The sequence below is a fragment of the Propithecus coquereli genome, unplaced genomic scaffold (genome assembly GCF_000956105.1).
Source record: "Propithecus coquereli isolate 6110/MARCELLA unplaced genomic scaffold, Pcoq_1.0 Scaffold281, whole genome shotgun sequence".
Taxonomy (NCBI): domain Eukaryota; kingdom Metazoa; phylum Chordata; class Mammalia; order Primates; family Indriidae; genus Propithecus; species Propithecus coquereli.
The window spans coordinates 709,809-731,934 of NW_012148408.1; the positions used below are offsets into that span (position 1 = coordinate 709,809).

The window sequence follows — 22,126 nt, forward strand, 5'->3', positions numbered from 1 at the left end:
GGGTCTCACTCTTGCTCAGGCTGGTTTCGAACTCCTGAGCTCAAACAATCCGCCTGCCTCGGCCTCCCAGAGTGCTAGGATTACAGGCGTGGGCCACCGCGCCCGGCCTGATTTAACATTTTTATTTCAAACTGTCAGTCTTTATAATATGCTAGAAATTACAGCCTTTGCAACAATTTAAACTTAAGTGTACTGAGTCTTTCAAAATTATTGCAGGAGATAAGAGAGGAAAACAGTTTAAAACCACTGTTCTAAAGGACTCTGTGACAACACAGGCCTAGGAAGGAAGGGAATGGTTTCAGGGGAAGGAATTGACAGCTTCAGTATTGTGGCTGTTGAGATAATAGGTGGCTATGAGATACGGTCCCTGAGTGCCCAGAGATCTCCTTTGGGTTGAAAATATCTTCCAAGTAATGACTTTACCTTTTGCCAAAAATCCTGGAAACCATAGGCTTCTCATTCCTCTAGCTGCTCAATTTTCTCTCCTTTCTTACCTTTGTATCCTTTTCTCTTGTCCTTGACCTCATTTCCCATCCTTGAATCTGCCTTGTACCCTCTTCCCCTGAAGCTTGCCTGGTCCCTTTGGAAGCCACTGAAGCAGAACCAAAGAGGGGAAATGACATCACCTTCAGCCATTCCCTATCATCATGCCATGTCCTTGCTGCTTGGCTGCCTCTTTCACATTAATCTCATCACCTGCCTGACTGCCCAGCTCTGAGCACTGTGTGCGCCCTATCCGTGGCTCCTGGGCTACTCCGTGCCTTACTGCACGATGAAGCAGAGAATGATGACTGCTTTGCTGGGGAAAGGAGCTGTGAACTCCAAGAGATCTGAGGATGATGTGCCTCTGTCACCTTAAATCCAGACTGCTGCAGCATCGTGACTCAGCACTGCTGCTTCAGCAGTAACCTTTTCCTTAGATGATGGCTGACTTTCAGGAGGAATGAAGACTCCCAATTTTCTCTGAGAACTTTAATTTTCCTGGGACTCAACTGCCTTTGAGATCACATTTATCTACTCTATGCATAGTAAGAGTTTTATCTGCCCTAAGATAATGAACAGATAGTTAAAGAATAAGAAAATAAAAATGACTAATAAATACTTGAAGGTTAGCATTATTGGTATCAAAGAAATGCAAACTGAAACAATGAGATGCTACTTTCTTCTGACAAAAAAGCAAAGAATAAAATAGATAATGCTATGCTGGTAACCATTGTCCTTTTGTCAGTAGGGTAAAAATTGGTTCATCCTTTTTTTTTTTTGAGACAGAGTCTCGCTCTGTCGCCTAGCTAGAGTGTGGTGCAACCTACTCTTACTGCAACCTCAAACTCCTGGGCTCAAGAGATTCTTCTACCTCATTCTCCCAAGTAGCTGGAACTACAGGCACATGCCACCATGCCCAGCTCATTTTTTTCTATTTTTAGTAGAGATGGGGTCTCGCTCCTGCTCAGGCTGGTCTCGAACTCCTGAGCTCAAGCAATCCTCCCACCTTGGCCTCCTAGAGTGCTAGGATTATAGGCATGAGCCACCATACCTGGCCTAAAAAGAATGTTTATTAAGAGTTTTTAATAACATGGAAAAATAAGTTTAATATAAGTTCATGGTTTTTAAAGAAAGGAAATCAGAGTTCAAATAACCTCTGAGAGGCTTTGAGGTAAAGGTAAAATACCAGGAGAAATTAAAAATGGGTAGTACTTTACTTTGATAGGTCCCCCTAAAGCAGATATATATCCCAGTCTCAGGCTATTCCAATGAGGAAAAATAAAGGAATGACAATAGGACCCTATATTTTTTATATATTATCTCAATTGGGGTTTTTCTTAAGCATTACTGTATTTCAATCTAAGATACTATCAATATTAAGGTACATCCCAATTTCAGAGGTGTTAAAATGGGAAAACATATTCATTTTCGAATTTATTGGATATGGTAATTTATTTCTAAATTGGTGGTCTATAGCTTTTTCCTTGACACTTGAGGGAAATATTTGTGAGTTACAGGAAATCTCTATAGCAAGTAAATCTCTGATGTGGGGGTATACTGTTGGTTAACGATTACTGCTATAGGTGTTGAAATTATTAATGATTTCTTACCTTTTTATTTTATTATTTTTTTTAAATATGAAGGGATGGGGGTTTGTGAGGAGGTGTGTTCAGTGGCCTTATTTGTTTTTGTTGAGACAGTCTCACTCTGTCGCCCTGGGTAGAGTGCAGTGGCATCTTCGTAGTTCACTGCCACCTCCAACTCCTGGGCTCAAGCTATCCTTCTGCCACAGCCTCCTGGGTAGCTGGGACTACAGGTGCACGCTGTAATGCTCAGCTGGGTTTTTTATAAACTTCTTTTTGGTAGAGACAGGGTCTCCCTGTTTCTCAGGCTAGTCTTGAACTCCTGAGCTCAAGCAATCCTTCTGCCTCGGCCTCCCAGAGTGTTAGGATTACAGGTGTGAGCCACCACACCCGGCCCCTTTTTATTCATTTTTATATTTTCCAAAATTTTATAATAAACATGTATTACCCTTGTAATTAGAAAAAAAAGTAACTTTTCAAAGGAATTTTTTTGGATTTTTCTTTCTGACGTGGCATCATCTAGTTGTGAACCTTGATCCCACCTATAATAGCAAAGGCTACTGTAACTTGGTGGAAGGGGGAATGAGGTGCTAGTGGTGCATTTTTCCTACTCAAAAGGAACAACTCTGTTTCTCTGGCTAGATAACTAAGAAACCTCAACATCTTCAGGAGAGCCAGGAGATTGGACAGGCCCTGCGTCAGGCCAGGAATGTCTTGGTGAGTGTTGATTGAACTTATACCACCATTGGTCCTCCTGTGAAGATCAACAGTAGAAAATCCTGGGTGGTTAATAGATGGTGATACTCAGCTGTGGTAGTGAAGGGAGGTTTCCACACTTTTGTTAAGTATATTTCTTTATTAAGAGCTTGGAATTGGGGTTAGTGTCCATCTTTTCTAGTTCCCCTGCTTCCTGCTTAGTGACTTTATTTGATCTAGCCTTCTTTCCCTCTACAGAAATCATGGGTGCTAGTCTCTAAAGAGCTGATATCCTTGCTTCACCTGTCCCTGTTGCACTTAGAAGAAGATAAAACTACTGTGAGTGAGGAGGTAAGCAGCATGAAGACGGAGGTACAGGCCTCTGGTGTGACTGAAAGCCAGAAAGAGGAACACAGCATCTGATTCTTATTTTGTAGTCTCAGCGAGCAGAAACCTTGGTCTCCTGCTGTTTTGATATGTTGAAGAAATTGAGGGCAAAGCTCCAGAACCTCAAAGCAGAAAGGGAGGAGGCAAGACACAGAGAGGAAATGGCCATCAGAAGCAAGGATGCAGTAAGATGCCATCTGTTCCTAGACGTGGGCAGTTTCCACCTCAAGGTTCCTGCAGGAACTGGAACATGAATGCACTTGAGACACAGATGGGTGGGCTAAGAACTGCCTGCCCTGGGGAATAAAGAACTAAATTACCAGGGTGTTGAATAGTTATAGCTTTTTGTGCTATTTCCCCCATTACCCACTGTGTCCTTGCAACCTTTTCCCTCAACAGGCAGAGATAGTGCTGGAGGCCTTCTGTGCACATGCCAGCCAGCGCATCAGCCAGCTTGAACAGGACCTGGCATCTGTGCAGGAATTCAGAGGCCTTCTGAAGGAGACCCAGACCCAATTGGTAATTTAAGGGCATTTTCTTTCCTGGGATCCATGCTGCCACACTGGGAGGATGGTCACATACCCCTACTTTGCTGTAGCCAAAAGGAAGTGGCTCCCTCTATAAGCAATCCTTCTCTTGTAGGTAGGCCTTCATACAGAGCAAGAAGAACTGGCTCAGCAGACAATGAGTCTTACTTCTATCTTGCAGCAGGACTGGATATCCATGCAACTGGATGTGAGTATTTGGGGCCATCATAACCACTTCTTTACTCATGGCCAGTCCTGTTGTGAGCTTTGCCTCAAGTGTGCTCTACTTGCTTGCTTCCCCTGACAGTATGTAACATGGACAGCTTTGCTGAGTCGGTCTCGACAACTCACAGAGAAGCTCACAGCCAAGAGCCGGCAGGCCCTGCAGGAACGTGATGCTGCAATTAAGGAAAAACAACAGGTACAAACCAGGAGTAGGGACTGCTTAAGCCTGGTTCCTTCTTTGCAGAAGTCTTTTCTAATGTTTGATGGCATTAGCCTCTTACCCTGGACCTGTCTTCTTTCCACCCTTTGGGATTAGAGGACAGCTGGGTCCCTTAGCTGTAAGATGGCCTTAAGCCTAGTTGTTTCCTTTGCCCTTCAGCACCTTCTTTACTTCAGCAACTTTTTTCCTATCTCACTTTTTCCTGAGGATCAACCTTATTTTCTGCAATGTTGCTGCCCAGGAGCAAGGTAGTTTGCTATCTTATTCATAAAGAGAAGCTGGACTAAGTCCTGGGATCTTGATTTAGGAGGAACTATAGGAGGAAAACTATTTTTTCTTCCTAGGTTTCCAGGGAGCTGGAACAATTCTCTGCTCATTTAGAGGACTGCAAAGGCCAAATAGAACAACTGAAGATGGAAAACAGTCGCCTATCAACAGGTGTTTGTGTGTGTGTGCATGCGTGCAAGCTGTTGATCCTGCTAAGGCTTGGAGTGTGGCAGTAGAGCAAGGAAGTGCTCTGGAGCATCTGCCTTGGTGCAGAAGTGTGGGGAGTTTCTGGCCTGGTGACTGCATGGTGTCATTAGGATACTTTTGGTCTAGATCTCCGGGCTCAGCTGCAGATTCTGGCCAGCACTGACAGCCAGCTAAAAGAGCTACAGAGTCAGCATGCCCACTGTGCCGAGGACCTGGCCATGAAGGATGAATTGCTCTGCCAACTTACCCACAGTAATGAGGAGCAGGCTGCTCAGTGAGTCCCTATCAGTAGGAATTATGGCAGTAGGCGCCCAGGACGTAGGACCAAATGGGATCTAATATGTAGTCTCTGGCAGATGGCAAAAAGAAGAGATGACACTAAAACACATGCAGGCAGAACTGCAGCAACAACATGCTGTCCTGGCCAAAGAGGTGCGGGACCTGAAGGAGACCCTGGAGGTAAGGAATATGGCTTGGGGCAAGGGAGCTGGTAATTCTCAGGATGTGACTCTTGCCTGATGGTATTGAGGTGAGGTTTCAGACCGAACTGGAAAAAGCCTCTGTCCTCAGGGCTCTAAAATTCCCCACATGAACTCATTTTCTCCCTCCCTCTCTTATTCCTTCCCTTCCTTCCTTCTGTCTTCCCAGTTTGCAGACCAGGAGAATCGGGTTGCTCACCTGGAGCTGGGCCAGGTTGAGTGTCAGTTGAAAACCACGCTGGAAGTGCTCCGAGAGCGCAGCCTGCAGTGTGAGAACCTCAAGGACACTGTAGAGAACCTAACGTAAGATCTCTACCTTTCTGTGCTTCCCTCCAAGTGCTTATTTTTTCCAGGAATACTTCTAGAAGCCAATGTCTCCAAGAAGAGAACTGTGATGGTTGAGCCTCTCTTTTTTCTCTTTTTTCTCTCCCTGACTGCCTCTCTGTGTGGGGATTTGGGAGAGGCATTCAGAGAAGATAACCTGGTCTTTGGCTGTCTTCCTTGTTCCTTATCTCAGGGCTAGACTGGCCAGCACCATAGCAGAGAACCAGAAGCAATACCTGGAGAAGACACACCAGTATTCACTACAGCTAGGGGTGCTGACTGAACAACTGCAGAGCCTGGTCTTCTTCCTACAGACAAAAGTAATGGAGAAGGTAGGATTCCTTCTCTTCCCTTTCACTTGCATCTTTATTGTATAGAATGGTCTTCCTAAAACACTACTCTTATTCCATCTCTGTGACCCTCAGTGACTTTCAGTTACCTATCTACAGGGCCTCTTCAGCCTGTCGCTCAAACCTTTCTTCACCTGTCTCCTGCCTCCCTATTAGTCCAACTAGACTGCTTGTATGCTACATGCATGTCCCATGTCCATTCACATCCAGACTTGGGCTGTTCCCACATCTATTCTCTTCTGTCTTCAAACTGGAAATATTTTTTCTTTTCCTATTAAAATCCTTCCTGCTTACCTTCTTTTCTGAAATGTTCCCAAATCCCATGGAGTCAGTGATCTCTTCTTCTGCTATAATATATTCCTCACGAACTTACTCTCCTTTTGCACTTGTATTAATTTTCCTTGAATATTTTTTCTCTTCAACCAAATTGTGTTTAAAGAAAACAAAATGTAGCCTTGCTTCTTTGGCTTCCCCACAGCACACAATAAACGATAAATGGTTGATGTCATTTAGAATACACAGTTAATTAGCTTATTCAACAGATAAAGGTACTACCAAGATCCTGAAATTTGGAAATGCTTATCATCTGACCCTCTTTCCCAACTGTGTGCTGAGCACAGGATTTCCAATGAATCTACAGTCTAGCAGGGAAGACAGACAGATATAAACTTGTCATCTTGACTTACACAATCATGGTAGAGGTCTGCATGGTCCACTGTGGGAATACAGAGAAAGGACGATCATTTCAACCTTTGAAAGTTAGGATGTCTTCTCAAAGCAGGTGACCTTGGCAGAGTCTTGAGGTTTAGAAGTTTGTAGGGCAGGGGTGGGTACATAGGAAGGCCCAGGCAGAGGGAATAGTATATGAAAATTTCATCTGACTACATATGAAAGTGATATGTAGAAAGTCATACACATGGAACACTATGTGTACTTCTTTGTAGTGTCTACCTTGTGGCAAGACCTGGGTTAGGTGCTGGGACTACAGGATGAGCAAGGCAAGGCCCCTCTAATATGGAATGTGGCAAGGCTGGGGAGTGAGAAGTAACTCTTTATGACTGGAGTGTAGGAGGCATATGGGGCAAGGCAGGAGACAACACTGGAGAAGTAGGCAGGAGGCCAGATTGTGATAAGTATTTTGTGCTTTATAGGCCATGCAGTCTCTGTCTCACATACTCTGTCTTTGTAGCTTAAGAGTAGCCATAGATAATACATAAATGAATGGGTATGGCTGTGTTCCAGTAAAATTTTATTTACAAAAACAGTAGGCAGGCCAGATTTGACCCACAGGCTATAATTTGCTGCTCCCCCTGCTCTAGAATAGTAAATACAGGAGTAGGGACAGATTTTTGATAGGGTGGGACAGGGAAAATAGTGAACTCAGCTTTATACATACTAAGTTTCAGATGGACTGTGGAACATTCTGGTAGATTTTTTCACAGGCAGTTAGCCTTTGAGTCTGGAGACTGGGAAAAAATCCAGGAGAGATTGAAGAGTCATTCACGTGTAAGTAGAAGCTTGAAGTGGATGTTTTTGTGGTGCTCCTGAGATGAGGCTGCCCTGGGAATGGGTTAAAGTGAAAAAAAGGCCAAAGACTAAACGCAGAGGAATCCAGCAGTTAAGGAAGGACCTGTGGATAGAGAGAAGAAACAGCCAGAAAAATATGAGGATTACCTTTGAAGGAGAGAGAATCATGTCCTGGAAGCTAAGAAAAGGAGGTTTCTCAAAGAACAACATGGTCATCGATATCAAATAGGTCAGGGAAAACAAGAGCTGGAAAGTGTCCATTGCATTTGAAAGTAAGGATGCCACTGGTGAACCAAATGACAAGAATTTTGGTAGTATGGCAGGGCTCCCTGAGTGCAATGGGCTGGGGAGTCAATAGATGGTGAGAATTGTAGGCAAGATGTATAGGCTTTTTTCTTTTTTAAAAAAAATAAAGGGAAAGAGAAAGCCAGTAGCTAAAAGAGGACTCAAGAAGCTTTTTGTTTTGGTTTCATTTTTAAAATATTGTTGTTTTAGTGGGACAGACTTAAGAATATAAACATGTTCAGGAAAAGGCACTAATGGAATAGTTGAATATAGAGAAGTGAGGTAATAGGTAGAAGAGCATTCTGGAAGAGAAGACTGGGAGTACCTGGGAGTTCAGGAAATCACTAACCCTAAATAGCAGCTGATATTATTTTCCCCTTTACCCTTAGGCTGAACCAGAGACCCTTCTGAGCACAGCCTGTGCTCCTGCCCGGGAACACCCTCTGCCCAATGTTAGCACCTTCTTGGGAAGCATCTTTACGGCAGCGGCAGATGAAGGTTAAAGGCCCTGGGATGTGGGGTGGGAAAGTTGTGACCCTGCTCTGGATATCTTCAGCTGTTGAAGATGCCCACCATCAGGCCTACCTCTCCCTGGCTTCCATTATGGCAGACCCCTGACTGGGTCACCAGAGGGACCCTCTCCCATGGTTGATTTTTGTTTTAGAGCCAGAATCAGCTCCTGTGCCCTTGCTTGGAAGTGAGAAGAGTGCTTTCACCCGAGTAGCATCAATGGTTTCCCTTCAGCCTACAGGTTAGATTGGGCTCCAGGGATCCTGCCTCATTTCTAGAAAATCTGGTGATGATGAGTCAAGGCAAATGCAGTGAGAAGTGCTTTGCTCTAAAAACCTCAATTCTACTTGGGCTCATTTTATTTTTGCCTTTTGGGATCTGTAATGTTCCGGATGTTCAAATCCTATGGGTAGAGAACATGAATAAGAGTTGTGGAAATGATGGCTATACATTCCTTCCTTCCAAGGCTGAAGGGCTATCTATACCTGTATCTGGGACTTTCTCTTTCAGAGACCCCAAGTATGGAGAAGAGCCTGGCAGAAATGCATACTATGACTCTTGAACTTCAGAGCCTTTGTTCCCTGCTGCAAGAGTCTAAAGAAGAAGCCATCAGGACTCTGCAGCAGAAAATGTGAGTGGGATGCAATCTTGGTGACAGAGGGACAATGAGACAGCTTCTTATGCCAAGGGCCCAGCTGACCCCTGAGAGAATAGGAATGATGCTAAATTCTTCCCTCCCCTAGTTGTGATCTGCAGGATAGGCTGCAGGCCCAGGAAGAACAGCATCAAGAAGCCCAGAAGGCAAAGGAAGCAGACATAGAGAAGCTGAATCAGGCTCTATGCTTGCGTTACAAGGTGAAGGAGGGGCCTAGAAGTGGGGCGATGAAGAACTGGGGCAGCCCTACTGGTTCCCTGGGAGCCACTGTCTCTTCAGGAATCTGGGTGGTAGCAATTTTCCAACTACTGCCCTAGTTTTGCCCTTCCTGGGGTCACACATTTCACATATTTGGGAATCAGCTATGGGCTGACCTATCTTCCCAGGGAGACCCAGGAGAGAAGTCAGGAATTCTAGCAGAACTCTCCCAACACTGCAATGTGCCTTGCTCAACTTGGCCCTGGAGGAAGAATTGGAGTGGTATTGCCTGGTCCCACCTGGGCTGAGCATGGGTCAGGCACTCTCTCCACAAGGCAAGGGCTGCAAAGAATCCAGTTCTCCCTCAGTGTCTTCTCACCTCCCTTTCCTTTGCAGAATGAAAAGGAGCTCCAGGAAGTGATACAGCAGCAGAACGAGAAGATCCTAGAGCAGATAGACAGGAGTGGCGAGCTCATAGTATGTTCATCATGATGCCCAGCCTCTGCCCTCTGTGTCACTGGTAGCCAGGATCCCAGATATGAGCCTGGTCTACCTTTGTTCACCACATGGGATAGGTAGGACAGAGGGAACCTTTGAGGGTTATTGGATACCTCTCCATTCTCACTCCTAGAGCCTCAGAGAGGAGGTGACCCAACTCACCCGCTCACTTCGGCGTGCAGAAACAGAGACTAAAGTGCTCCAGGAGACCCTGGTGGGCCAACTGGACCCAAACTGTGAGCCCATGGCCACTAACTGGATCCAGGAGAAAGTGTGGCTCTCCCAGGAGGTGACTTAGAGTTAACAGAGGAGCTGGGCAGCTGGTGGGAACTCCAGGCTTTGCCTCTATTGATCTGGAAATATCTATAGGTGGACAAGCTGAGGGTGATGTTCCTAGAAATGAAAAATGAGAAGGAAAAACTCATGGTCAAGTTCCAGAGCCATGTAAGAATTTCCATGTCCTTCCCTGGCCATTTCCTACCATGACTAGCAAGTACCCTGTCACGTCTCCCCTGTACTACCAAGCTATGCTGTTCTTTTGAGCATAACACTTTCGAAACCTAATTGCTTTCTAGCGAAACATCCTAGAGGAGAACCTTCGGCGCTCTGACAAGGAGTTAAAAAAACTAGATGACATCGTTCAGCATATTTATAAGGTAAAGGAAGGCGGGAGTTGATATGACTAAGGCACCTGCTATAAGGCCCGGCCCCAGGAGGTACTGATGAGCATAGCTCTGGCTCTCAGCCTGTGCTGAGAGCTGGGCCTGACTCACTATTGCAGCCTTCTCTGTGGCTTCTGTTTTGTCCCCTCTAACCCAGTGGCTGCTTCCTGGGGCTGGGAGCCCTGGGCCTTAGGCATATGGTTCTGAGCTGCTGTTTTTGCCCCTCTTCTCAGACTCTGCTGTCCATCCCAGAGGTAGTGAGAGGTTGCAAGGAGCTACAGGGATTGCTGGAATTTCTGAGCTAAGAACCTGAAAGCTGGAATCTGCTTCACCTCTTTTTACCTGCAATAGCCCCTTACCCTGATATCAAGACCAATTGGAATGCAGCTAACTATGTTTAATGCTATTTAAATAAAGTGTATTTAATGTATTTTTTCAAGCTCACTCAGTCTTTTATTTTGGGTGGGAGGGGGTTGATGAGGTCAGGGAAGAGGCAGCTGGGCCCTCCTGCCTAGGCACCCTCTGCAGATGCCCCTCCACCTCCTGGCACATCCAAAGCCAAGGCTGTCTGCCCTTCCTCCCTTCCCTTGCTTCCCCCAAAACTCTGGGCACTGGACTGCTTGTTCCCTGGCTCACTGCCTGGGGGAAACAGAAAAGGCTTCATTCTCTTACTTTCCCCATTCCCCTCAGGGGTAGGCCTATGGGGTGAGGACAGAGAAACTCAGTTCATTGCTTCCACCCCTGAACTTGGGTACCTTGTTGGGGCCTCTGTCCCACCTACCCCACCTGTTGTGACTGTTTAGGTGACTTCTCTTCACCAGACCGGGCTTAATCCCCAATATCCAGTAAGTGCCCAGCACATGGTAAAGGCGATTGTGGCAGAAACGAACACAACACAAGGCCATTTCCTGCCTCTAAGGCCCCGGTGGCAGGGCTCCACGAGGTGGGAGGGGGACAGGCCATAACAGCCTCGGAAGTCCTGGCAGAGGAGTCACTCCACCTCGCCGCCCCGCCTCTGTGGGCGTAGCCTTGCCCGGCACCAGTTCTGGGGAGGGGTGTGGCCAGGGCGGGGAGATGCAGGCCCCGCCCCCCGGAGGAGTCACGTAGCTCTGCGGCATCCGCAGCTTCATTTACCCGACCCAGCCAGAGCTGGAGCTGCAGTCGTTGCCGACCAGAGCCGGAGCTGCTAACTGGCTGCGCACAGGTAAGGTCTAGGTGAGGCGGGAACTGCTTGGCATCTCCGCTTCCTCTCCTTGGCTCTTTCCCTTGGCCATCCTTCTCCTGCTCTGTGAGGCCCCTGGATGTGTTTTTGCGGCTCTTTCCTAACATCCTTGATCCTTTCTGTCCACTTGAAACCCCATGGCTCAGTTTCTCCCATTCCACCCCTTCCTCTTACCTCTCCTACCTGGACCGTAGCTTTTCCAGTCCCCAATCTTGATTTTTCCTTGGGGTCAGCCTCTCCCATCCAGACCATTTTCATCTCAGCTTACTCCCTCTCCTCCTAGGGTAGGTCCCCTCTTCAGTTCTCCTGCATTCTCTGTCCCCTGGTCTGAGTCTGTCCCCCTGACTGGTTAGCTTGCATCACTATCACCTTCCCCAAGTCTCCTCCCCATGTCTGCGTCTCCCTCCCATTCTCAGGCTCTCTACTCCTTACAGCCTTTCAGCCTTAATCCTCTGCCCTGTTTCCCCACTAGGTGTCTGAGTTGTGGGGAATTGTATTCCCTAATTCCCATCCCTCTTCCCATACAGGTAAAGTGCTCCTGGCACTGGAGATGACTTGGCAGTGTCACCTCCCCCAGCCTTCACATACTACTGTAGCTGACCTGCTGGCCCCCTTTCCTATAACACTTAGCAGCCCCACTGGGGCCACCCTTTGGCCCTGGGGTGAGGAGTAGGGAATAGGCATAGGCAGTCAGGTTTGGAGTACAGAAAAGAAGCAGCTGTGGAAGTTTGACTGGCATTTGTGCCACTCCTGCACCCTACCTGCTCCCCTCCTCCTAACCTTTTCCTCTAGAAGCCGAGGGAAGGGGGTGATGATAAGTACTTTTGCTTCATTCTGAAGACTTGGAAGTAAGTACACTTGCCCTAGGGGCCCTGTTGAGGATGAGAACAGGGAAGCTGGGAAGGCCAGGGCTTTTGCCTACCTTGAGAAGGGGCCAAGTTCATGAAAGAAGGGCTGGCATCCTCAACTGGGCAGCAGATTCATAAGAAGACTTGTAGCTCCAGGGCTGCTCTCCTCCCTACCCCCACCCTGCATCTTTCCCCCCGGGGCTGGGAAGGGTGCCCACCAGGGACAAAAGGAGATGTGGGAATTGGGGCCCTAAGCCTGCTAGCTGTCAGAGGGATTGGTGCCACTTTGATGCCTAGGACTCATGCCAAGGACTGCCCTGTTCCCAGTCCTATACTTGACGGGGAGGCCATTTGGCCCATCTAGCCAGGAGAGGCAGCAAAGGAGGTAGTGGGTGAGGTCCAGCTTTTATGTCTTGTCTCCATTCCAGAGAGCTGCTGCCATGCCTCACTCGTACCCAGCCCTTTCTGCTGAGCAGAAGAAGGAGTTGTCTGACATAGCCCTTCGGATTGTGGCCCCAGGCAAAGGCATTCTGGCTGCAGATGAGTCTGTAGGTAGGTGGGAGTCTGTGGCTAGGTGGCATTCAGGTGCCTGGGGAGCCCAAGGGACAGACTTGCTGCCCTTCTTTGTTTGCTTCCAGGCAGCATGGCCAAGCGGCTGAGCCAAATCGGGGTGGAAAACACAGAGGAGAACCGCCGCCTGTACCGCCAGGTCCTGTTCAGTGCCGATGACCGTGTGAAGAAGTGCATTGGAGGTGTCATTTTCTTCCATGAGACCCTCTACCAGAAAGATGATAACGGTGTTCCCTTCGTCCGTACCATCCAGGATAAGGGCATTGTCGTGGGCATCAAGGTGCAGCACCTGGCCCTGAATGGGGGCTGGGTGTGGAAACAGGTTTGTGTAAGAGGGGTGGCAAGGGGAATCCTGCCTGGTTCAGCCCTCTGCCTTTGCTTCTCCTACAGGTTGACAAGGGTGTAGTGCCTCTAGCAGGGACTGATGGAGAAACCACCACTCAAGGTATAGGCTGGGTGGGCTTCAGGACCAGAGAGGTGTTAGGTGGTTGATGGTGGCAACAGAGGCAGGGTGATGAGGCTGGCACTATGCTTGCAGGGCTGGATGGGCTCTCGGAACGCTGTGCCCAGTACAAAAAGGATGGTGCTGACTTTGCCAAGTGGCGCTGTGTGCTAAAAATCAGTGAACGCACACCCTCAGCACTTGCCATTCTGGAAAATGCCAACGTGCTGGCCCGCTATGCCAGCATCTGCCAGCAGGTATGTGTGTTGGTAGGGGCAGTCAGATGGGAGCTCTGTGACTGGTGGGAGAGGGTTGTTGGGCTTTCTCCCATCTCCCCTACACCCCCTCCCCCAAGCCACTCTGCTCTTGCCTGCAGAATGGCATTGTTCCTATTGTGGAGCCTGAGATCCTGCCTGATGGAGACCATGACCTCAAACGTTGCCAGTATGTTACAGAGAAGGTGAGTCCACACCTGGGCACCGACACATGCCACAGGGAAGCCTGGCAGGGGTGCCTGTTCCCCAGAGCTCCTGGCTTAGATCCCTAAGCACTTACCCCTGGAGTTCTTACACTTGACCCAGAACAGGCCTGTGAGTCTGAGCCTGTCCTGAGCCCTCCCAGTCCATGCCACCCATCCTAGACAGGGAGCATGGAGCAGTAAGCAGGGGTGCCCAGACCCTTAGTAAACCTCCTCTGATCCCCAGGTCCTGGCTGCTATGTACAAGGCTCTGAGTGACCATCATGTGTACCTGGAGGGGACCCTCCTCAAGCCCAACATGGTGACCCCTGGCCATGCCTGTCCCATCAAGTATAGCCCAGAGGAGATTGCCATGGCAACTGTCACTGCCCTGCGTCGCACTGTACCCCCAGCTGTTCCAGGTACTACCCTGCTCCCTCATCTGCTCCTATCCCTAAGGCTCATCCTCAGGTTCTTCTTGTGGCCTTCATGGGTTCCTTACCCTGGAAAAATGGGAGGTGACCAGTTTGTCTTCTCTTCTGCGCCCTAGGAGTGACTTTCCTGTCTGGGGGTCAGAGTGAAGAGGAGGCATCCCTCAACCTCAATGCCATCAACCGCTGCCCACTTCCCCGGCCATGGGCCCTCACCTTCTCCTATGGGCGTGCCCTGCAGGCCTCTGCACTCAATGCCTGGCGAGGGCAACGGGACAATGCTGGGGCTGCCACTGAGGAGTTCATCAAGCGGGCTGAGGTTGGGAGCTAGAGGTGGTGGTGGTTGGGGGGCAGCACCCAGAGGCTACTGCCTGGGTGGGGTTTGGCACTGGTGACCTGGATCAGCCTGCTTACCCCACTTCCCTTTTTGCAGGTGAATGGGCTTGCAGCCCAAGGCAAGTATGAAGGCAGTGGAGAAGATGGTGGAGCGGCAGCACAGTCCCTCTACATTGCCAACCATGCCTACTGAGCATCCACTCCACACCACAACCCTTGGTCCAGGCACCTGCACCCACTTTTTGCTTGTAGTCACAGCCAGGGCCAAATAGCCATGCAGAGCAGAGATGCCTTCATCCAGAACCAAGTCGACTACATTTTCTCTTCTCCCCTCCCCTCTCCTATTGCTGCACCTGGGACTGTAGGATGGGAGGATAGGAAGCCTCTCATGAATGAGGGCAGGAGAACTTGCTAGAAGTTAAAGCAGGATGCCTGGGTCTCCCACACTGCCTCTGCCAGCTCCCTACAATTTCTCCATGATAAGGTAGCTTCTCCTTGGGCTTTCCTTGCCTGCCCTCTCTCCTGGGATCAGAGGGTAGGATACCAGCCCTGATTCATGCCTTGAATACATACCACACAGCAAATAAATGGTAGCAAAACATGCTACTTTGTCTGTCTGTTTCACACATGAAATTCCCACCTCCAAGTTTCTTATCTCTGCTAATTCTGTCTCTGGGACCTCTGATTCTGGAGGTGGAGAGGGCAGGATTTGAGTTTTACTGGGCTTCAAGTTTATGGAGGAAGGGCACACCCGGTCACCATCCCCAGCTCAGGCTCTTGCTTGTTGATGTCCAAGGCTGGAGTTGGGCAATGAGGAAGGCTGTGAGTCTTCCAGGGACTGCCACATTAGTGGCACTAGAATGCAGTTACAGAGGATAGAGTGAGACAAGACTTGGGCAACTCTCGAAGGCAGATTTTGTGCAAGGCTCAAAGCACGGAGGCAGCTTTGGGATGACAAGCTGGGATGAGAGTGGGTGGGGTCTGGGTCTCACATCTTTGTGGTGTTGAGCCTGGCTGGGGCCTGACATATTCTGCTAGGAGGAGCCACAGTGGGAGGAGCAGCTGGGCCTGCCTGACAAGGAAAAATCCCCTAGGCTGTGGGCTGAGCAGGATATCCAGGAGGTTGCCAAGGGCTATGGCCCACTCCTGTTTGGAGTATGAGGGGGCACAGAGGGGGCTGATTTGAGGGTCTGGGTGAGGGCAGACCTGGTGAGGCCTCAAGCTGAACTTTGACACTGGGCTTGGGTGTGACCCAGGGCTGAAAACCTGGGTCTATCTGAGCAGATAAAAGGATGAGAGAAAAAGCAGGATGTATCCTATGAGAACTCAGGAGGCCACCAATGCTCCACCCGTGTGGCCTGACCTTATAATAACAAAATAGCTATCACTTATAGCACTTTCTATGCGTTCCTGCCAACCCTATTCTAATCACTTTACATGTATTAATTCATTTGATACAACTGTATAGAGTAGGTACCATTATTATCCCCATTATAATACGAGGAAAAAGGCACAGAGAGATCTCAAGACCACTCAGGTAATAAGTGAAGCCCGGATTTGAACCGAAGTGATCAGGATCCAGAGTCTGTGCTCATGAATTTTCGAGACTTTTATCCTGACTTTTCCAAGTTGGAGATTAATTTAAACATACTGGGAAGCTGGGCGTGGGGTGTGTTCGTGTGTGTGTGCGCGCGCTTGCGTGTGAGAAATCATCGCTTAAGCCCAGGGGTTTGAGAACAGCCTGGGCAACATAACAAGACCTCATCTTAAAAAAAAAAAAAAGAAAAAAAGTACTGAGAGAGCCAATTATGCTAAAAAGGTACTAGCTTACCACCTCCGTTTTTTTATTTTTTTGAGACAGAGTCTCGCTTTGTTGCCCTGGCTAGAATGAGGAATGAGTGCCGTGGCGTCTGCCCAGCGCACAGCAACCCCAAACTCCTGGGCTCAAGCAATCCTTCTTCCTCAGCCTCCCAAGTAGCTGGGACTACAGGCATGCGCCACCATGCCCGGCTAATTTTTTCTATATATATATATTTTTTAGTTGTCCAGATAATTTCTTTCTATTTTTTGGTAGAGACGGCGTCTCACTCTTGCTCAGGCTGGTCTAGAACTCCTGACCTTGAGCGATCCACTCGCCTCGGCCTCCCAGAACCACCTCCGTTTTTGAGTCTTGTGGAGAGGGTGGCCAGAAGATAGGGATGCTAAAACAATGATCGTGATAGTTGGCATCTGAGGGCTTTCCGTGTGTCAGGCACTTTATGCGAATGCCTTCATTTAAGTAAATATCTCCACTTTTCAGATGAGACAACTGAGCCTCAGAGCTGCCCGTGGTTGCCAAGATAGTATTTAACGACTGCAGAGTTTGCGCTCTTAATCCCTGGGGCTTGGAGTGCGCTCTACTGGGAAGCGGGAGACTAAACCAGCACAGCCCCTCGCCCGCCACTCGGTGCCCTGGTAACCTCCTTTCAAACTCCCCTCGCGGCATTCTCCCGCCTGCGGGACTGGAGTGCCGCTCGCGATTGGCCCGGATCGCTGCTGTGGTCCCGCCCCCTCATTGAGGGGTTTCCGATTGGGGGAGGCTTACGCAGCCCCACCCCTCGACGCTCTGAGCGGCGGAAGCGAGCATGGCGGCCGCCGGAGCTGCGGCTACTGACCTAGGTGCTGTGGGTTTCGGGTGGGGGCCTGCAGCCCGCAGATTGCAAGGGGGGAATCCTGGGGTGGTGATTGTGGTGTACGAGAGGTCCTGCAGACTGGGTGGGGTCGGGGGTCGCTTCAGACGCGATCCCTTCGGACTTGGGCCGGGTCCCCTTGCACGGGGATCCCTACGTACGCGGGCCGAGGGCCTTTGGGTGCCGGTTGCCGGGGCTCCTTCGCGTCGGGGGTGGGGCCGGCACCAGAGCTCGTTTTCGGTCCCTCACTCGGTCCCCGCGTATCCTTAGAGGTGGTCCGGGGAAAGCGCGCCGCCCTCTTCTTCGCGGCGGTGGCCATCGTGCTGGGGCTGCCACTCTGGTGGAAGACCACGGAGACCTACCGGGCCCCGTTGCCTTACTCCCAGATCAGTGGGCTGAATGCCCTGCAGGTGAGACTGCGGGTAGGGGAGGGTCAGGGGACAGCCCACCAGCGAGGTGAGACTCAGTTGATGGCCCTCATGCTCCTTCCCACAGCTCCGGCTCATGGTGCCTGTCACTGTCGTGTTTACGCGGGAGTCAGTGCCCCTGGACGACCAGGAGAAGTTGCCTTTCACCGTTGTGCATGAGAGGGAGATTCCTCTGAAATGTGAGCTCCTGGGGAGGTCAGGGCTGCCTTTCTGGTCTGAATTCAGTCCAGAGATGGGTTGGGTAGGAGGAGCATGGGTGTTCCATCAAGGTAGTTAAAAACTTATTCTTAAAGACCTCTCTTGAATGAACAGTGTACTTTGTTAGGAAAAAAACCAGCTTGGCTGGTCCGATGGGTTATCAGAACTTAACTGACATTAGTGTTACTGAAGCTGGTATACAAGCCCCCTCTGCTGAATTTGACTGGCTTAAAAAAAAAAAAGCAACTAGCTTTAAATTCAGTGTCTGTCATTATGGTGGTAGTTTCCTTTTTTTTTTGAGACAGAGTCTCACTGTGTTGCCCGGGCTAGAGTGCCGTGGCGTCATCCTAGCTCACAGCAACCTCAAACTCCTGGGCTCAAGCGATCCTCCTGCCTCAGCCTCCCGAGTAGCTGGGACTACAGGCATGCGCCACCATGCCCAGCTAATTTTTTCTATATATTTTTAGGTGTCCAATTAATTTCTTTCTATTTTTAGTAGAGGCGGGGTCTCGCTCTTGCTCAGGCTGGTTTCGAACTCCTGAGTTCAAACAATCCGCCCGCCTCGGCCTTCCAGAGAGCTAGGATTACAAGCGTGAGCCACCGCGCCTGGCCGAGGGATGTAATTTTTAAGTTGGATTTTTAAAGGATGTGTAGGAATTCAGGTTAAATGGGCAGAGGAGGGAGGGAATTTCAGGCAGGGTGAATAGCATGAGCCAGTAACAAGGACAGCTAATAGTTGTTGTTCCCTGTGTGCCAGAAACTAGGTGAAGCATTTTATATGTGTTGCCTCATTTAATTCTTTCTACTGTTATGATCCTTGTTTTATAAATGAAGAAATTGAGACTTAGAGAGTTTAACTTGTCCAAAATTATACAGCTAGCAAGAGGTGGAGCTGGGATTTAAATCTAGGCCTGAGGAAGCTCACTTGAGCCCAGAAGTTCGAGGCTGCAGTGAGCTATGATTGTGCCACTGCACTCCAGCCTGGGTGACAGAGTGAGACCCTGTCTCAAAAAAAAAAAATCAATCAATCCAGGCCTGACTGATTACAGTGTGCAAGCTTTTATTATTATTACTATTTTTTGTAAAGATGGAGTCTTGCTATGTTGCCCAGGCTGATCTTCAACTCCTGGCCTCAAGTGATCCTCCTGCCTCAGCCTCCCAAAGTGCTGGGATTATAGGCATGAGCTACCATATCTGGCCCTAGTATGCAAGCTATTAACCAACAAACTCTACTCCTGTATAAAAGCATGGAGAGGTGAATCAACATGTTGGGGGAATGATGAGCGGTATTGCTTTACTGGAATGTGAAGTGAAAGACTGGGAGTGATTAAAGATGTGGGCTGAGTCCAGACCATTAAGTACCTGCATGCCGTTTACTTTCTAGCTGTTTAATCTTGGTCAAGACATTTTTTAAAAAATCATATTTCAGGCCAGGTGCGGTGGCTCACATCTGTAATCCTAGCACTCTGGGAGGCCGAGGCGGGAGGATAGCTTGAGCTCAGGAGTTTGAGACCAGCCTGAGTGAGACTTTGTCTCTGCTAAAAATAGAAAAATTAGTCAGGTGTGGTGTTGTGTTCCTGTAGTCCCACCTCCTCCGGAGGCTGAGGCAGGAGGATAGCTCAAGCCCAGGAGTTTGAGGTTATACGGAGCTATGCTGCGGCCACTGCACTCTAGCCTCATCGACAGGGCAAGACCCTGTCTCAGGAAAAAAAAAAAAAGTGAAGAAAAATAGAACAGAACAGGGGGGTAGGGAGTTTTCTTGGGGACTAGGAGGTGATTGCAATTTTAGGGTGGCCAAGGAAGGCCTCATTGAAAAGACCTAAAAAAGGTGAGGGAATAAATTATGCAGATATGAGGTGGGAGGGAAGAGCATCTTGGCAGGGGGAAAGGCAAGTCTGAGGTAGGAGCAGGTGTGGTACCTTTCAGGAACAGTGAGAGTCTCACTGTGGCTTAACTGGGGTGAATGAGGGAGACAGAAAGAGGAAATGAAATAAAACCAGAGCAGTAGAGGGGGCCTGGATCACATAGGGCCTGATAGGTTGCTGTGAGTATTTTGGCTTTTATTCTAGATGAGAAGGTAAGCCATTGAAAGTTTTTTGATTTGTTTTTTAAACATAACTATATTATCACACCTAACCAACCTAGCAGTAATTCCTTAATATCACCTAATTCTCAGTCTATATTTAAATCTCCCCAGTTATCTCAAAGGTGTCCTTTCACAGCTGGTTTATTCTAATCGGGATCAACACATTGCCTTTGGTTAAGTCTCTTTTATTGTACATCAGCTCTCCCGACCAAGTCACATACACTTCTTTTCATACCATCGATTTGTTGGAGAAACCAGGTCATTTGTTTTATAGAACATCTTAAATTTGAGATTTGGCAAATCATTTCCTCATAGTTTCATTTAACTTATTCCTCTAGTATTCATATTTTTTATAAAATGGTAGTTAAATCTAGAGGTTTGATTAAAGCCAGGTACAATTTTTTAGGCAAGAATACTTTATAGGTGGTACAGTGTACTACCTATTGTGTTGTATCATGAAGCATGTAATGGCTGGTTTTCCACCTTGGGTGATGTGCAGATTATTTAGTGAGTTCAGGTATTGTCAGCCTTATCTCTGCATTTTAGGGTCCCCTGAACCTTTCACCTGATGGTTTTAGCATCTATGTGATGCTAAAAAAAAAAAAAAAAAAAAAAAAAAAAAACTTAAGAAAGAACATGCTGAATAACAATGAGAATAATAGAGGAGATAGCAGGCATCTTTGTTTTATTGTTAACTTTTTTTTTTTTGAGACAGAGTCTTGCTTTGTTGCCCTGGCTAGAGTGAGTGCCGTGGAGTCAGCCTAGCTCACAGCAACCTCAAACTCCTGGGCTCAAGCAATCCTTCTGCCTCAGCCTCCCGAGTAGCTGGGATTACAGGCATGTGCCACCATGCCCGGCTAATTTTTTCTCTATATATATTTTTTTAGTTGTCCAGATCATTTCTATTTTTTAGTACAGACGGGGTCTCGCTCTTGCTCAGGCTGATCTCGAACTCCTGACCTTGAGCGATCCACCCGCCTCGGCCTCCCAGAGTGCTATGATTACAGGCGTGAGCCACTGCGCCCAGCCCCTATCGCTAACTTTAATGGGATTGTGTTTAGTGTTTTGTCATTAAGTGTGTGTTTTGTTTTTTGTCAGGCATGTTCATTGAATTTAATTATTTGGGGGCAATGATTGGAATGACCATGTGGTTTTTCTCCTTTCATCCATTAATGTAATGAATATTGAAATAGATTTCCCAGTGGGAAGATACTGCAGACTGAAGAACAAGTGTGTGCACAGGTGGGGGCAAGAGATGGGGCAGATGGGTGTCATGTGTTCGATATCATCTATGCAGACATCATTAGAGTTGGCTGTAGCTTCTTGGTCTTTTTCTGCAAACTACCATCTTGCTGTCCTCAGACTCTGGACAGTATTAGGGCTGGGAAAGTAGGCAGAAGTCTGACACTTGCCCTTCTCATAATGCTGCTTCCTTTCCCTCCCAGACAAAATGAAAATCAAATGTCGTTTCCAGAAGGCCTATCGGAGAGCTTTGGACCATGAGGAGGAGGCCCTGTCATCAGGCATTGTGCAAGGTACAGGAAGGGGTGAGCACACCATTTTAACAAGAAGTCCTCTTTTACCTACTAAGTGTGCGGTTTTCATACTTTGCCTTACCTCTAAAACCGCTCTGGGAAATCTGGGAATGAGGTACTGCAGGTTTCAGCCTGGGCTACTGAGGGCCAGAGAGGCGATTGGCTTACCCAAGTCTGGCCACAGTGTCAGCTGAGTGCGACTGGACGGGTGGCTTAGGCACTCTGTGGTGGCCATGGGGAGATGGAATGGTATTTTTGCTCCTGGTGTACCACTTGCTCTTGTCCCCAGAGGCAGAAGCCATGTTAGCTGAGCCCCAGGAACAAGCAGAGGGCTCCCTGACTGTGTACGTGATCTCTGAACACTCCTCACTGCTCCCCCAGGTAGGGTTAGCAGAGAGGCTGCGGCCTTACCTATCCCTCAGCTCATCCCCTCCTGGGTCATCTCCTTCTTACAATATTGCTACCCATTTCTTCCATTTGCTACAGAAAACTCTCCAAATCTTTTTTAAAAAATACCAATGGTGATTTATTCGTTGACTTTGGGTCTTCCTAAATCCAAGACTTAGATATGGTTAAAGTGCCAATGACCATTTAAAGTGGACAAAAAATAGGCCGGTTGCAGTGGCTCACGCCTGTAATCCTAGCATTCTGGGAGGCTGAGGCAGGAGGATCGCTTGAGGTCAGGAGTTCAAGACCATCCTGAGCAAGAGACCAACCTGAGCAAGAGCAAGATCCTATCTCTACTAACAATAGAAAAAAAATTAGCTGGGTATGGTGGCGGGCACCTGTAGTCCCAGCTACTCGGGAGGCTGAGGCAGGAC

General features: G+C 48.4%; 3 protein-coding genes across 5 annotated transcripts in view; all 3 read left to right on the forward strand.

Annotated features, from left to right (window-relative positions):
* The window catches only part of SPAG5 (sperm associated antigen 5), a 19,436-nt gene extending 8,920 nt beyond the window's left edge, over nt 1–10,516 (forward strand). Inside the window, exons 5-24 of the mRNA XM_012648266.1 lie at nt 2,709–2,783; nt 3,021–3,113; nt 3,200–3,334; nt 3,549–3,668; nt 3,792–3,884; nt 3,984–4,097; nt 4,466–4,559; nt 4,722–4,869; nt 4,952–5,054; nt 5,244–5,377; nt 5,592–5,730; nt 7,950–8,058; nt 8,225–8,311; nt 8,581–8,701; nt 8,814–8,925; nt 9,320–9,400; nt 9,555–9,710; nt 9,791–9,865; nt 9,997–10,077; nt 10,317–10,516. Coding sequence (XP_012503720.1) covers nt 2,709–2,783; nt 3,021–3,113; nt 3,200–3,334; nt 3,549–3,668; nt 3,792–3,884; nt 3,984–4,097; nt 4,466–4,559; nt 4,722–4,869; nt 4,952–5,054; nt 5,244–5,377; nt 5,592–5,730; nt 7,950–8,058; nt 8,225–8,311; nt 8,581–8,701; nt 8,814–8,925; nt 9,320–9,400; nt 9,555–9,710; nt 9,791–9,865; nt 9,997–10,077; nt 10,317–10,388 — 2,142 coding nt within the window. The 3' untranslated portion in view covers nt 10,389–10,516. The remainder of the gene's footprint in view (nt 1–2,708; nt 2,784–3,020; nt 3,114–3,199; nt 3,335–3,548; nt 3,669–3,791; nt 3,885–3,983; nt 4,098–4,465; nt 4,560–4,721; nt 4,870–4,951; nt 5,055–5,243; nt 5,378–5,591; nt 5,731–7,949; nt 8,059–8,224; nt 8,312–8,580; nt 8,702–8,813; nt 8,926–9,319; nt 9,401–9,554; nt 9,711–9,790; nt 9,866–9,996; nt 10,078–10,316) is intronic.
* Nucleotides 10,517–11,194: 678 nt separating this feature from the next.
* ALDOC (aldolase C, fructose-bisphosphate) lies at nt 11,195–14,995 on the forward strand. 2 transcript variants are annotated; one of them, XM_012648268.1, is made up of 9 exons: nt 11,195–11,287; nt 12,582–12,705; nt 12,792–13,003; nt 13,114–13,168; nt 13,262–13,422; nt 13,542–13,625; nt 13,870–14,044; nt 14,173–14,372; nt 14,487–14,995. In XM_012648268.1, the coding sequence occupies exons 2-9, from the start codon at nt 12,594–12,596 to the stop codon at nt 14,580–14,582; spliced, it is 1,095 nt and encodes a 364-aa protein (XP_012503722.1). In that variant the 5' UTR covers nt 11,195–11,287; nt 12,582–12,593; the 3' UTR covers nt 14,583–14,995. The 2 variants fall into 2 exon arrangements, with proteins under 2 accessions (XP_012503722.1, XP_012503721.1); XM_012648267.1 differs by lacking the exon at nt 11,195–11,287 and adding an exon at nt 12,098–12,153.
* A 2,007-nt stretch (nt 14,996–17,002) lies between these two features.
* The window catches only part of PIGS (phosphatidylinositol glycan anchor biosynthesis, class S), a 12,789-nt gene continuing 7,665 nt past the window's right edge, over nt 17,003–22,126 (forward strand). The window contains exons 1-5 of one of the 2 annotated variants that reach the window (XM_012648337.1): nt 17,003–17,047; nt 17,329–17,468; nt 17,554–17,665; nt 21,216–21,305; nt 21,595–21,686. In XM_012648337.1, coding sequence (XP_012503791.1) covers nt 17,014–17,047; nt 17,329–17,468; nt 17,554–17,665; nt 21,216–21,305; nt 21,595–21,686 — 468 coding nt within the window. In that variant the 5' untranslated portion in view covers nt 17,003–17,013. Of the gene's footprint in view, nt 17,048–17,328; nt 17,469–17,553; nt 17,666–21,215; nt 21,318–21,594; nt 21,687–22,126 lie in introns of those variants that run through there. The other variant, XM_012648338.1, reaches the window with a different exon arrangement.